The sequence below is a fragment of the Oncorhynchus gorbuscha genome, linkage group LG21, assembly GCF_021184085.1.
Source record: "Oncorhynchus gorbuscha isolate QuinsamMale2020 ecotype Even-year linkage group LG21, OgorEven_v1.0, whole genome shotgun sequence".
Lineage (NCBI taxonomy): Eukaryota > Metazoa > Chordata > Actinopteri > Salmoniformes > Salmonidae > Oncorhynchus > Oncorhynchus gorbuscha.
In genome coordinates, this window is record NC_060193.1 from 56,826,163 (window position 1) to 56,842,064 (window position 15,902).

Genomic DNA, 15,902 nt, shown 5'->3' on the forward strand with positions numbered 1-15,902 from the left:
TACAAAGCACACACATTATCAACACTGACCTCCCCTCACACACACTCAAATAAAATATCTTATCATAAAGGACATGCAATAAACATGCCCCCACTCGCTCTCACACACACACACACACACACACACACACACACACACACACACACACACACACACACACACACACACACACACACACACACACACACACACACACACACACAATTATCACTCAACTCAACCCCCTCCAACACACTCGCACAGACACAAATAATATGCAAGTACACTCAACATCCTCCCAACTCGCTCACTCACACCATCATACAAATATGATAAACATACAGTATAGTGCTGTGTGCTACGTTATAGTGTGAACGTCAGACGAGTTACAGATAGAAAAGCATTGTTTAGAACAGACATGCTCTGTAACGTGTAACAGGGAACAGTGTCAGCTCTACACAATACATTTCTACCAGCAACATTCTAAACACTGCAGCACCACAGAATACACCTCCTGGTCCAAAATGTCTTAAGATATATGTTGTCAAATCTGAGTTTCCTGTGAATTTTAAACTGGCCAGCTAAAACAAAGTAAACATGGGTAAATAGTACATGTATTACATATTAATATACTATATTTCAAATCATGTTACATTTAAATAGTTAATGAGGGATAGACACTAAAAAACCTTCACCAGCTGCATTCACTCATCTTTTGTGGGACAAATTGTGTTCTAGTTATATAGTTACAGCTCCACCTGAATATACTTACCCGGAATACAATGCAAATGTTCCACATTGAAGATCGAACACTTCCATCACACATACTTGCACACAACACTCCCTCAAGACAAGCACATGGAGTATTTTAAGCACATGGAGTATTTTAAGTACACACACACACACACACACACACACACACACACACACACACACACACACACACACACACACACACACACACACACACACACACACACACACACACACACACACACACACACACACACACACACACACACACACACACACACACACACACACACACACACACACACACACACACTCGTCTCTGTTGAGTACAGAGGTAAGTGCAGTATGGGAAATTAAAATGTCATGTTAATTAACATGACACGTGACAGTATTACAAAAGTTTGAGTTAATTAAATGAAAAATCTTTAGAAGAAAAAGAACGAGAACTGTTAAACGAGAAACAAAACAAAATGTACAGTATTTGTTAAATCTTGAGTATTGATCAGAATATCTGATATAGGTCTTTTGCCTGGAACAAATGTTTATGGATAAATACTCCCTAAAGTACAGTATGCACTACTACTAAACATTTGTATTTTATTTTTTACCTTAAAAAGTAACTAGAAGGTAATGATCAATTAACAAAAAATTGTGGGACTTGCTTTAGGTATTTGAAAGTATTTGTGTGGTAGTTGAAGAAATGTAAAATATTTTACTTAAGTGAAGAATTATAGCCAAAGTTAAATGATAAAATATCTAGTCTGATAAGCCCATACTATCAAAGCTCATACCATGATAGACAACTATAAAAACCGTATTACTTTGGCGTGTGGGGGATTTAGAGCACATATTTCATCACGAATACAGTAAATACACTCAGACTACAACACTTTTACTCATAAGGAATTATAAAAGTTGTAGGCTATAATTAGGGGTGATGAATATGTTACACCTAGTGGTAGAAGTTTAGAAGTTTGTTAACATTGAAATTTGAGTCTGGTGTAGTAGAGGGCGTGACTGATTTATAAATAGTGAATAGTAGCCTTCAGTGGGAGACTAGGTAGTATAGTAAGTAGCCCAGAAGTACTAGTAGCAGAAGTAGTGACTGTTTTAGATAGGTAGGCGATGTGTTAGCTAGAGTACGGGTAGCCTAGTGGTTAGAGGATTGCAAGTTCAAATCCCCAAGCTGGCAAGGTACAAATCTGTCGTTCTGCCCCTGAACAGGCAGTTAACCTACTGTTCCCCGGCCGTCATTGAAAATAAGAATTTGTTCTTAACGGACTTGCCTAGTTAAATAAAGGTAAAATACATTTAAAAAAATAATAATAATAATTTGATTTTGCTGTTCTGATTTCAGATTTGAAAAGCAGACTTAAGATTTCATACACTAAGTTTTTACGAAAGTAAGTCAAAAGTTAAAACAGCTGTATAGTTTGATTGTTAGAAGGTAATTTGGTTCCCGATTTCAGATTTGAATAGCAGAGAAGAAATATTTCATGTCCTCTAAGTTTTGTCTAAATTGTTGGAAAAGAGGTCAAAGCAGCTGATGTGTAAAAAGTCACATTGTTATACAAAGTTTTTTTAAGGACAAAAAGTTGAATACTTTAAAAAGTATATATGCAGGGCCTCCCGAGTGGCGCAGCGGTCTAAGGCGGTGTCGCTACAGACCCGGGTTCGATCCCAGACTGTATCACACAACCGACCATGATCAGGAATCCCATAGAGCGGCACACATTTGGCCCAGCAACGTCCAGGTTAGGGGGAGAGTTTGACAGGGGGAGCTTCATTTGTCTCATCGCGCTCTAGCGACTCCTTGTGGTGGGCTGGGCGCCTGCAGGCTGACCTTGGTCGTCAGGTGAACGGTATTTCCTCCAACACATTGGTTTATCTGGCTTCCGGGTTAAGCTGGCAGGTGTTAAGAAGCGCGGTTTGGCAGGTTATGTTTCAGAGGACGCATGACTCGACATTCACCTCCAGAGCTCATTGGGGAGTTGCAGCGATGAGACAAGATTGAAATTGGGGAGAAAAGGGGGTAAAATTATTATTATCAAAATAAAATGCTATGAAAAAACCGCTATGCAAGCAACTTAATCCAGACCAGTCTATACATTTTAACATTTGAAATGGTATTTCTATCTGAAACGGCGTTAGAGGACTAACTAGCGTGCTACATAATAACAACCATAAGTCTTTTTTTTGTTGTACAATATTTAAAGTGAGGACTTTTGCTAGTGCCACTAATAATAGTAGGCCTACATATACTGTACTGTAACCCTGTGTATGTTTTACACGAGCACAACTTTGGCACTCTGGATGACGGGACACATTGAATACAAAGTGGCACCCAATTGATAGATCTTTAAAAGTTATATTATTGCCAGACACTTCTGACTTCTAAGTTGTAGTTCAGCTTTGTCTTATGGACTTTTATTCAACCATCCCTTTTGGTTTTCATTCCTCGGTCGATAGCACGTTAAGTTAGGGGATGGAGCATCATTATTTTGTTTTTACTTGCACCCGTCTTTTCCTACTAGCACTGACATTGCTGATCACTACTTTAATTGAGGAAAAAATGTACTTACTACGACTGATATGTGGCTGTCTCACCTAGCTTTCTTACAATGAATGCACTAACTAAGTCGCTCTGGATGAGAGCGTCTGCTAAATTACTCAAATGTAAGAGGAAGACAAAAAGTGTGTTAGGTATACGCGTTGTTCGTAAATGTGTGTGAGGCTTGCGAGCATGTTCTAAGATTGCCGCCAGTCTAACCCCCCCAAGACTAATGGTAAAGGGTAACGACAATAGATCTATGTTAATCCTTGTGCAGGTTGTTTTGGGTTAAGCTGTAGGAGTTGTAACTGTTGCATATGAGCAAGAGTTCATGCTAAGAGTAGTGTAAGGGTGGCTGTAACAGCAGAGGGTGCTTTGTACGATATTTCCAGCCGGTCCTCTTTCTCTACGGCCTCTCAACACACAATAGAAACAGAGAAGAAAAGTTATTATGCAGCAACATCATAAGACACATCACATCCACAGGCATGCAGTAATACAAGTGCACCAAGGGCTAGGTAGATAAACACATGTTTCCTGAGAATGTCAGTATGTTTCCCAACCCATGATCACAGAGTTGCAATGATGAAAAAGTTGACTGGAGACTATTGAAGTACTGAAAATTGGGACCAAGACCTGAAATAAAAGACATTCAAATCCACCTAAAAAAAGTTGATGACAGATTCCTCACCTCTTTGCCTGTGTTTTTGTCAAGTGATTAGATAAAGTGAAGATACCAAAGGACACAGCATTTGCACAGTGGCCATTTATAGACATGCCATTAAAATTTTAACAGATTGACATTCAAGTTACCCTATCGCCTTCATGGAAAACCTTAGAACTATTCTGAGGACTCTCTCTGGAAGTGAAGTTACTCTCATCTGGAACACACTCAAGCAAATGATCATTGTGGTGAAAGGGTCTGTCAATCATTAGCCTCTCCCCTCTTAACGTTCCCACAAGAAAGCCAAGCTGTCGGTTACAGGATCCAACTTACTTCAGACAACTCAGCAGAGATAGAGCAGTATTTTGTTCTAGCAGGTATACTTTAGTGAAATAGGTGTTCAAAGCCCAGGTAAATACAACAGACATTTGAATAGATGACATACGTATAACGTGGGACAGCTACATAGTGTTTTATGTCGCTAGCTATGAGGCTAGTATTGTGGATACACTGCTTAGAAGGGCAGCTAATTGCTAGACATCAGTTTGGTGAGAAAAATACATCCTGAAAACCACAGTAAAACAACGATGAACCAATATGAAAACCCCTCGGCCTTTCTCTCTTGGTTTTAGCAGTTTTAGCAGTTTTAGCAGATCTGAAGAAACCAGATGGGTGTAAATAAGATGGTGGCTGTCAGCTGCTACCCTAAGCCCATCGGAGGGTTAGGTTGAGCAATCGCTGCACTACTTACACCTATCAGTCCCGTAAGAAGGAGAATGAAGTGGCTTGAGGTCAATTTCAGATCAGGTTTACGTCTTCCAAGCGAAAGTCTTTGGAAGATATCAAAACCAAACCTAAAGCCCCGTTGGTATTGTGACATGCTACTTAGATAAGAAATAGCACTAAATCGGTAGTAGGCTACCCTAAACTAGACCAACCCAAAATACATTTTTATTAGACTTTCACACACAGGACTATGGTACACTATGTTCATCTGTAGTTACCTAGAAAAGATATGCTCCTATAGTGATATGGGACACTATTTGAAAAGAAAAAGGCAGCATTCTGGTATGCTTTAGGAATGGGTATTCAAAATTATTTTACCATTCAAATAATATCATCACTTATATTTTCCAGATATCCGGATAGTCGAAAAATGCCCATGCACATGGCAGAGGTAAACAGAGGAGATACTGCGCTTCCGGTAGTTTGGCTAACAGCAACAGCGAAAGAGAAGTCTGATTTTCGCCACGATAGAACCGATTCTGCTACAAAAAAAAAGGTTTTCTGGTGAGTGTTTTGCATTGATCTGTGTCAGGTATAGTGGAAACTCTGTCAAGGGAGTGCCGGTCATTGCTATTTGAAGTGGGGGAAATGGCATACCAAGTCAGGGCAGCCTGGAGGGCTAAATACCCAGCAGTAGCTCAACGCACCGCTATAGAAACTACATTCAAAGGTTTGTTGTTTAGTTAAATTAAGAATTTCAAATGTCCTGGTATTTCTTTGTAGATAAAAATATCACAAGGATGATGTAATATAGACAAAGCTTTTCCATTGTTAAAATAGGTCTAAATAAATAAATATATATCTAAAAAAAATAACACTCAAGTAATTGAATACCAACATTCGGTGGGATATCCGGGTATTTAATTAACCGTGCCCATCCCTAGTATGCTTGATCGTCATCAGTGTGACGTAGAGCGGTAGGACTGTTAGGCATCTAAAACACAGACCCTCAGCAGAATCATGTGAATGAAAGTGTGTGAACACTGCTTCTCTGAATTGAAGAAACTTTTTTAAAAAGTGTGATAGTTTGTGTATTCAAAAACCAAGAAATGAGTGATACTGACTGTACTGATGTGAAGGTCTGTGTTGGCTGTGTGTGTGTGCTCTCCAAGCTTGAACCGGTCTGACCTTTGTGTGTGCATGTTTGTGTGTCTGTCCGGTGAACTCACGGTGTCCGCATAGTTTGGCTTGAAGCCGTCCGGTTGGCGTCTCATCTCTTCCTGCTCTCGATGGCGCTGCATCATCTCCTCTTCCTGCCTACGCCTCTCCTCATGTCTACAAACAGGAGAGAACGTTTAACACACACACTTATGACGAGTAGAAAATAGAGTGGGAGGTACACACACACGTACCTCATCTCTATATTCTTGCGTTTCTGCAGCTCCTGGTTGCGAAGCTCCTCCAGGCGTCTCAGCTCCTCTTGACGCCTCATCAGGTCTGAGAAAGAGGAGATGAGAGAAATATGGGTTGGCTTGGTATTACATCAGGTCTGAGAGGAGGGGTTGGCTTGGTATTACATCAGGTCTGAGAGGAGGGGTTGTTTGGTATTACATCAGGTCTGAGAGAAAGGGGTTAGCTTGGAATTACATCAGGTCTGAGAGAAAGGGGTTAGCTTGGAATTACATCAGGTCTGAGAGGAGGGGCTGGCTTGGTATTACATCAGGTCTGAGAGAAAGGGGTTGGCTTGATATTACATCAGGTCTGAGAGAAAGGGGTTGGCTTGGTATTACATCAGGTCTGAGAGGAGGGGCTGGCTTGGTATTACATCAGGTGTGAGAGGAGGGGCTGGCTTGTAATTACATCAGGTGTGAGAGGAGGGGCTGGCTTGGTATTACATCAGGTGTGAGAGGAGGGGCTGGCTTGTTATTACATCAGGTGTGAGAGGAGGGGCTGGCTTGGTATTACATCAGGTGTGAGAGGAGGGGCTGGCTTGGTATTACATCAGGTGTGAGAGGAGGGGCTGGCTTGGTATTACATCAGGTGTGAGAGGAGGGGCTGGCTTGGTATTACATCAGGTGTGAGAGGAGGAGCTGGCTTGGTATTACATCAGGTCTGAGAGAAAGGGGTTGGCTTGGAATTACATCAGGTCTGAGAGGAGGGGTTGGCTTGGAATTACACCAGGTCTGAGAGGAGGGGTTGGCTTGGAATTACATCAGGTCTGAGAGGAGGGGTTGGCTTGGAATTACATCAGGTCTGAGAGGAGGGGTTGGCTTGGAATTACATCAGGTCTGAGAGGAGGGGTTGGCTTGGAATTACATCAGGTCTGAGAGGAGGGGTTGGCTTGGAATTACATCAGGTCTGAGAGGAGGGGTTGTTTGGTATTACATCAGGTCTGAGAGAAAGGGGTTGGCTTGGAATTACACCAGGTCTGAGAGGAGGGGTTGTTTGGTATTACATCAGGTCTGAGAGAAAGGGGTTGGCTTGGTATTACATCAGGTCTGAGAGGAGGGGTTGTTTGGTATTACATCAGGTCTGAGAGAAAGGGGTTGGCTTGGTATTACATCAGGTCTGAGAGAAAGGGGTTGGCTTGGAATTACATCAGGTCTGAGAGAAAGGGGTTGGCTTGGAATTACATCAGGTCTGAGAGGAGGGGTTGGCTTGGTATTACATCAGGTCTGAGAGGAGGGGTTGGCTTGGAATTACATCAGGTCTGAGAGGAGGGGTTGGCTTGGAATTACATCAGGTCTGAGAGGAGGGGTTGTTTGGTAATACATCAGGTCTGAGAGAAAGGAGTTGGCTTGGTAATACATCAGGTGTGAGAGGAGGGGTTGTTTGGTATTACATCAGGTCTGAGAGGAGGGGTTGTTTGGTATTACATCAGGCCTGAGAGGAGGGGTTGGCTTGGAATTACACCAGGTCTGAGAAGAGGGGTTGTTTGGTATTACATCAGGTCTGAGAGGAGGGGTTGTTTGGTATTACATCAGGTCTGAGAGGAGGGGTTGTTTGGTATTACATCAGGTCTGAGAGAAAGGGGTTGGCTTGGTATTACATCAGATCTGAGAGAAAGGGGTTGGCTTGGAATTACATCAGGTGTGAGAGGAGGGGCTGGCTTGTTATTACATCAGGTGTGAGAGGAGGGGCTGGCTTGTTATTACATCAGGTGTGAGAGGAGGGGCTGGCTTGGTATTACATCAGGTGTGAGAGGAGGGGCTGGCTTGGTATTACATCAGGTGTGAGAGGAGGGGCTGGCTTGGTATTACATCAGGTGTGAGAGGAGGGGCTGGCTTGGTATTACATCAGGTGTGAGAGGAGGGGCTGGCTTGGTATTACATCAGGTGTGAGAGGAGGGGCTGGCTTGGTATTACATCAGGTGTGAGAGGAGGGGCTGGCTTGGTATTACATCAGGTGTGAGAGGAGGGGCTGGCTTGGTATTACATCAGGTGTGAGAGGAGGGGCTGGCTTGGTATTACATCAGGTGTGAGAGAAAGGGGTTGGCTTGGTAATACATCAGGTCTGAGAGAAAGGGGTTGGCTTGGTAATACATCAGGTGTGAGAGGAGGGGGTTGGCTTGGTAATACATCAGGTGTGAGAGGAGGGGGTTGGCTTGGTAATACATCAGGTCTGAGAGAAAGGGGTTGGCTTGGTAATACATCAGGTCTGAGAGAAAGGAGTTGGCTTGGTAATACATCAGGTGTGAGAGAAAGGGATTGTTTGGTATTACATCAGGTCTGAGAGGAGGGGTTGGCTTGGAATTACACCAGGTCTGAGAGGAGGGGTTGGCTTGGAATTACATCAGGTCTGAGAGGAGGGGTTGGCTTGGAATTACATCAGGTCTGAGAGGAGGGGTTGTTTGGTATTACATCAGGTCTGAGAGGAGGGGTTGTTTGGTATTACATCAGGTCTGAGAGGAGGGGTTGTTTGGTATTACATCAGGTCTGAGAGAAAGGGGTTGGCTTGGTATTACATCAGATCTGAGAGAAAGGGGTTGGCTTGGAATTACATCAGGTGTGAGAGGAGGGGCTGGCTTGTTATTACATCAGGTGTGAGAGGAGGGGCTGGCTTGTTATTACATCAGGTGTGAGAGGAGGGGCTGGCTTGGTATTACATCAGGTGTGAGAGGAGGGGCTGGCTTGGTATTACATCAGGTGTGAGAGAAAGGGGTTGGCTTGGTAATACATCAGGTCTGAGAGAAAGGGGTTGGCTTGGTAATACATCAGGTGTGAGAGGAGGGGGTTGGCTTGGTAATACATCAGGTGTGAGAGAAAGGGGTTGGCTTGGTAATACATCAGGTGTGAGAGAAAGGGGTTGGCTTGGTAATACATCAGGTGTGAGAGAAAGGGGTTGGCTTGGTAATACATCAGGTCTGAGAGAAAGGAGTTGGCTTGGTAATACATCAGGTCTGAGAGAAAGGGGTTGGCTTGGTATTACATCAGGTCTGAGAGAAAGGGGTTGGCTTGGTAATACATCAGGTGTGAGAGAAAGGAGTTGGCTTGGTAATACATCAGGTCTGAGAGAAAGGAGTTGGCTTGGTAATACATCAGGTGTGAGAGAAAGGGGTTGGCTTGGTAATACATCAGGTCTGAGAGAAAGGAGTTGGCTTGGTAATACATCAGGTCTGATAGGAGGGGTTGGCTTGGAATTACACCAGGTCTGAGAGGAGGGGTTGTTTGGTATTACATCAGGTCTGAGAGGAGGGGTTGTTTGGTATTACATCAGGTCTGAGAGGAGGGGTTGTTTGGTATTACATCAGGTCTGAGAGAAATGGGTTGGCTTGGTATTACATCAGATCTGAGAGAAAGGGGTTGGCTTGGTAATACATCAGGTCTGAGAGAAAGGAGTTGGCTTGGTAATACATCAGGTGTGAGAGAAAGGGGTTGGCTTGGTAATACATCAGGTCTGAGAGAAAGGAGTTGGCTTGGTAATACATCAGGTCTGATAGGAGGGGTTGGCTTGGAATTACACCAGGTCTGAGAGGAGGGGTTGTTTGGTATTACATCAGGTCTGAGAGGAGGGGTTGTTTGGTATTACATCAGGTCTGAGAGGAGGGGTTGTTTGGTATTACATCAGGCCTGAGAGGAGGGGTTGGCTTGGAATTACACCAGGTCTGAGAGGAGGGGTTGTTTGGTATTACATCAGGCCTGAGAGGAGGGGTTGGCTTGGAATTACACCAGGTCTGAGAGCAGGGGTTGTTTGGTATTACATCAGGTCTGAGAGGAGGGGTTGTTTGGTATTACATCAGGTCTGAGAGAAAGGGGTTGGCTTGGTATTACATCAGATCTGAGAGAAAGGGGTTGGCTTGGAATTACATCAGGTGTGAGAGGAGGGGCTGGCTTGTTATTACATCAGGTGTGAGAGGAGGGGCTGGCTTGGTATTACATCAGTTGTGAGAGGAGGGGCTGGCTTGGTATTACATCAGGTGTGAGAGGAGGGTCTGGCTTGGTATTACATCAGGTGTGAGAGGAGGGGCTGGCTTGGTATTACATCAGGTGTGAGAGGAGGGGCTGGCTTGGTATTACATCAGGTGTGAGAGGAGGGGCTGGCTTGGTATTACATCAGGTGTGAGAGGAGGGGCTGGCTTGGTATTACATCAGGTGTGAGAGGAGGGGCTGGCTTGGTATTACATCAGGTGTGAGAGGAGGGGCTGGCTTGGTATTACATCAGGTGTGAGAGGAGGGGCTGGCTTGGTATTACATCAGGTGTGAGAGGAGGGGCTGGCTTGGTATTACATCAGGTGTGAGAGGAGGGGCTGGCTTGGTATTACATCAGGTGTGAGAGGAGGGGCTGGCTTGGTATTACATCAGGTGTGAGAGGAGGGGCTGGCTTGGTATTACATCAGGTGTGAGAGGAGGGGCTGGCTTGTTATTACATCAGGTGTGAGAGGAGGGGCTGGCTTGTTATTACATCAGGTGTGAGAGGAGGGGGCTGGCTTGGTAATACATCAGGTCTGAGAGAAAGGGGTTGGCTTGGTAATACATCAGGTCTGAGAGAAAGGAGTTGGCTTGGTAATACATCAGGTCTGAGAGAAAGGAGTTGGCTTGGTAATACATCAGGTCTGAGAGAAAGGGGTTGGCTTGGTATTACATCAGGTCTGAGAGAAAGGGGTTGGCTTGGTAATACATCAGGTCTGAGAGAAAGGAGTTGGCTTGGTAATACATCAGGTCTGAGAGAAAGGAGTTGGCTTGGTAATACATCAGGTCTGAGAGAAAGGGGTTGGCTTGGTATTACATCAGGTCTGATAGGAGGGGTTGACTTGGTAATACATCAGGTCTGAGAGAAAGGAGTTGGCTTGGTAATACATCAGGTCTGAGAGAAAGGGGTTGGCTTGGAATTACACCAGGTCTGAGAGGAGGGGTTGGCTTGGAATTACATCAGGTCTGAGAGGAGGGGTTGGCTTGGAATTACATCAGGTCTGAGAGGAGGGGTTGTTTGGTATTACATCAGGCCTGAGAGGAGGGGTTGGCTTGGAATTACACCAGGTCTGAGAAGAGGGGTTGTTTGGTATTACATCAGGTCTGAGAGGAGGGGTTGTTTGGTATTACATCAGGTCTGAGAGGAGGGGTTGTTTGGTATTACATCAGGTCTGAGAGAAAGGGGTTGGCTTGGTATTACATCAGATCTGAGAGAAAGGGGTTGGCTTGGAATTACATCAGGTGTGAGAGGAGGGGCTGGCTTGTTATTACATCAGGTGTGAGAGGAGGGGCTGGCTTGTTATTACATCAGGTGTGAGAGGAGGGGCTGGCTTGGTATTACATCAGGTGTGAGAGGAGGGGCTGGCTTGGTATTACATCAGGTGTGAGAGAAAGGGGTTGGCTTGGTAATACATCAGGTCTGAGAGAAAGGGGTTGGCTTGGTAATACATCAGGTGTGAGAGGAGGGGTTGGCTTGGTAATACATCAGGTGTGAGAGAAAGGGGTTGGCTTGGTAATACATCAGGTGTGAGAGAAAGGGGTTGGCTTGGTAATACATCAGGTGTGAGAGAAAGGGGTTGGCTTGGTAATACATCAGGTCTGAGAGAAAGGAGTTGGCTTGGTAATACATCAGGTCTGAGAGAAAGGGGTTGGCTTGGTATTACATCAGGTCTGAGAGAAAGGGGTTGGCTTGGTAATACATCAGGTGTGAGAGAAAGGAGTTGGCTTGGTAATACATCAGGTCTGAGAGAAAGGAGTTGGCTTGGTAATACATCAGGTGTGAGAGAAAGGGGTTGGCTTGGTAATACATCAGGTCTGAGAGAAAGGAGTTGGCTTGGTAATACATCAGGTCTGATAGGAGGGGTTGGCTTGGAATTACACCAGGTCTGAGAGGAGGGGTTGTTTGGTATTACATCAGGTCTGAGAGGAGGGGTTGTTTGGTATTACATCAGGTCTGAGAGGAGGGGTTGTTTGGTATTACATCAGGCCTGAGAGGAGGGGTTGGCTTGGAATTACACCAGGTCTGAGAGGAGGGGTTGTTTGGTATTACATCAGGCCTGAGAGGAGGGGTTGGCTTGGAATTACACCAGGTCTGAGAGCAGGGGTTGTTTGGTATTACATCAGGTCTGAGAGGAGGGGTTGTTTGGTATTACATCAGGTCTGAGAGAAAGGGGTTGGCTTGGTATTACATCAGATCTGAGAGAAAGGGGTTGGCTTGGAATTACATCAGGTGTGAGAGGAGGGGCTGGCTTGTTATTACATCAGGTGTGAGAGGAGGGGCTGGCTTGGTATTACATCAGTTGTGAGAGGAGGGGCTGGCTTGGTATTACATCAGGTGTGAGAGGAGGGTCTGGCTTGGTATTACATCAGGTGTGAGAGGAGGGGCTGGCTTGGTATTACATCAGGTGTGAGAGGAGGGGCTGGCTTGGTATTACATCAGGTGTGAGAGGAGGGGCTGGCTTGGTATTACATCAGGTGTGAGAGGAGGGGTTGGCTTGGTATTACATCAGGTGTGAGAGGAGGGGCTGGCTTGGTATTACATCAGGTGTGAGAGGAGGGGCTGGCTTGGTATTACATCAGGTGTGAGAGGAGGGGCTGGCTTGGTATTACATCAGGTGTGAGAGGAGGGGCTGGCTTGGTATTACATCAGGTGTGAGAGGAGGGGCTGGCTTGGTATTACATCAGGTGTGAGAGGAGGGGCTGGCTTGGTATTACATCAGGTGTGAGAGGAGGGGCTGGCTTGGTATTACATCAGGTGTGAGAGGAGGGGCTGGCTTGTTATTACATCAGGTGTGAGAGGAGGGGCTGGCTTGTTATTACATCAGGTGTGAGAGGAGGGGCTGGCTTGGTAATACATCAGGTCTGAGAGAAAGGGGTTGGCTTGGTAATACATCAGGTCTGAGAGAAAGGAGTTGGCTTGGTAATACATCAGGTCTGAGAGAAAGGAGTTGGCTTGGTAATACATCAGGTCTGAGAGAAAGGGGTTGGCTTGGTATTACATCAGGTCTGAGAGAAAGGGGTTGGCTTGGTAATACATCAGGTCTGAGAGAAAGGAGTTGGCTTGGTAATACATCAGGTCTGAGAGAAAGGAGTTGGCTTGGTAATACATCAGGTCTGAGAGAAAGGGGTTGGCTTGGTATTACATCAGGTCTGATAGGAGGGGTTGACTTGGTAATACATCAGGTCTGAGAGAAAGGAGTTGGCTTGGTAATACATCAGGTCTGAGAGAAAGGAGTTGGCTTGGTAATACATCAGGTCTGATAGGAGGAGTTGGCTTGGTAATACATCAGGTCTGATAGGAGGGGTTGGCTTGGTAATACATCAGGTCTGAGAGAAAGGAGTTGGCTTGGTAATACATCAGGTCTGATAGGAGGGGTTGACTTGGTAATACATCAGGTCTGATAGGAGGGGTTGACTTGGTAATACATCAGGTCTGAGAGAAAGGAGTTGGCTTGGTAATACATCAGGTCTGAGAGAAAGGGGTTGGCTTGGTAATACATCAGGTCTGAGAGAAAGGAGTTGGCTTGGTAATACATCAGGTCTGAGAGAAAGGGGTTGGCTTGGTAATACATCAGGTCTGAGAGAAAGGAGTTGGCTTGGTAATACATCAGGTCTGAGAGAAAGGAGTTGGCTTGGTAATACATCAGGTCTGAGAGAAAGGGGTTGGCTTGGTAATACATCAGGTCTGAGAGAAAGGAGTTGGCTTGGTAATACATCAGGTCTGATAGGAGGGGTTGACTTGGTAATACATCAAGTCTGATAGGAGGGGTTGGCTTGGTAATACATCAGGTCTGATAGGAGGGGTTGGCTTGGTAATACATCAGGTCTGATAGGAGGGGTTGGCTTGGTACTAATGTTTTTTTGTATTCACATGTGACAGTTTCTGACAACACTTGAAGTAGGCCTATGGCTATGTCTGCTAATGTTGAATATGCGCACAACACAAAAGGTAACATGTTAACTTTGTCCTTGAGAAGTGAGCGTCTTCCTCAGTGTGTGTGAGAGGTTCCTCTGAGTGTGTGTACCTTGTCTCATCATCATGAGCTGATGCTCGTGCTTGGCGGCCTCCATCTCTTGCTCCAGCTTCTCCTTTGCCTCTCGGATGTTGCGCTCAACCTGGTCTCTCTGCTGCTTTTCCATCTCGTCCAGGGCTTTCCAGCGGGACGAGTACTCAAACTCAAATGTCCCCGGCTGGGCAAACCGTGGGGGGTGTTCCCTCTCCCTGGAGAGACAGGGAGGAGAGGGGTTAGTGGCTGGACTAAGACCTGCAGGGAGACCATGAGGAAGGTGGAACGGTGCACACACACACCGACAGGCAAGTGAATAAATCAACAAATATGATAAAGAACTGTTGTCAAGACTGGTACAGAGAGTAAAACTCCCAATAGGAGATTGTGTGTATAACGTACTTGTGGTAGTGTACAGATTTCACCAGCAACTTCTCTGGGAGTCCATCCTCTTCATCCAGCTGCTCGGTGGGTTCCACTATGGCAGGCCGAGGAGACCTGGAGACAACATGGTGAGATGGGAGTGATCACTCACAGGGCTTGGAATTGATTTGGCGCTTCTGGGTTATTTCATAAACCAGGTAACTAAGTAAATGCAGTCGTTGGTTGTCTTACGTGGTGAGCAGCAGCGCCCCGTCAGCACAGCGATCCAGGGCTTTACGAGCACAAGGTTTGTTAGCAAACTCCACGAAGCCCTTCCCAGTGGGCCTTCCTCGGTCATCCACCACAACGATAGCCCTTTCCACGGGCCCGAACTCGGAGAAGGCCTCCTCAAGGAGCTCGTTGGAGACCACGGGGGAAAGGTTCCGCACCGTGAGGGCAGAGCCGTGCGTGGCGAAGCGGATCCGGATAGGTCGGTTCCCCAGCACTATGCCGTCCAACTCTGCCTTTGCAATCTCTGCCAGCGTCCTGGTTTCCTAGAATACCAGGTCAAAGGTTAGGCTCCATTGATAGCAAACTTTCAAGCGTTTTTATGCAGTCTTGATTGATTTATGATTATTGCCACCTAGATAGTGTTGCCATAAAATCTACTCAAGTATGTGTCAAAGGGACCCAATGTATCAATGAATGGCTTCGGGTGGGGGAGTGGGCTTAACAACTAGTCAGGCAGACCTATCCGCCTGAGTAATAAATAGTAGCTAACTAACGAGGGGAAACAGACGTCTATCGATACTAATGCGGCCTAAACGCCAACATTCAAAAGGAGCTTCCTTCACCGCGGAGTTAGATATTACTGATTAACGTTACTCTAAAACGCAGTCTTACCAGTCGAATGAAGCCGAATCCTCGGTCTCGGTTGATAAACACCTCGTTAGCCTCGCCATACTTGGAAAACAGCTTTTTGAAATCATCCTCCGTGAGGTCTGTCGGGAGGTTACCGATGAACAACCTACAACGCTGCGTGAAGGTTTTCTCCCCGGGTCTCCTGAAACTCTTTATATCCAGCGTCATCTCCTGCGACTCTCCGGCTCCACCCTCCCCCTCTGCAGCAGGGCTGGCAGCCGTCGGCGGCTTTGGTGGTGGGGTTTTCCCATCCGCAACATTCGGCCTTCGCTCCAAGCCTGGAGAATCCATGTTGCGCTTTGTGTGCTGCTGCTGGTGGTGGTACTGCTGCTGCTGCTGAGGTTTCGGCGACGGTGCGTTGTTTTGAATGTTGACCTGTTTTAGATTTCGGTGAGCCATACTTAGAGCGATGTAAATCCCTCACAATATGTATCCAGTAAGTATAGCTTTGAATGCGCAGAAATATTTCAGAAACGAAGAAGTCTTGTCTCCTTTCAGTCATCAGCCAGCGAAGTGCGGCTGTAATTCAA

At 45.7% G+C, this 15,902-nt stretch overlaps 1 protein-coding gene across 3 annotated transcripts in view; it reads right to left on the reverse strand.

The window, feature by feature from the left end:
• The window catches only part of LOC124008122 (paraspeckle component 1-like), a 30,256-nt gene extending 14,354 nt beyond the window's left edge, over window positions 1-15,902 (reverse strand). For all 3 annotated transcript variants that reach the window (XM_046319123.1, XM_046319121.1, XM_046319120.1), the window contains exons 1-6: window positions 15,355-15,902; window positions 14,704-15,005; window positions 14,491-14,586; window positions 14,107-14,303; window positions 6,086-6,170; window positions 5,903-6,008 (exon numbers count right to left, since the gene is read on the reverse strand). In XM_046319123.1, the coding sequence (XP_046175079.1) occupies window positions 5,903-6,008; window positions 6,086-6,170; window positions 14,107-14,303; window positions 14,491-14,586; window positions 14,704-15,005; window positions 15,355-15,771 (1,203 nt within the window). In that variant the 5' untranslated portion in view covers window positions 15,772-15,902. The remainder of the gene's footprint in view (window positions 1-5,902; window positions 6,009-6,085; window positions 6,171-14,106; window positions 14,304-14,490; window positions 14,587-14,703; window positions 15,006-15,354) is intronic.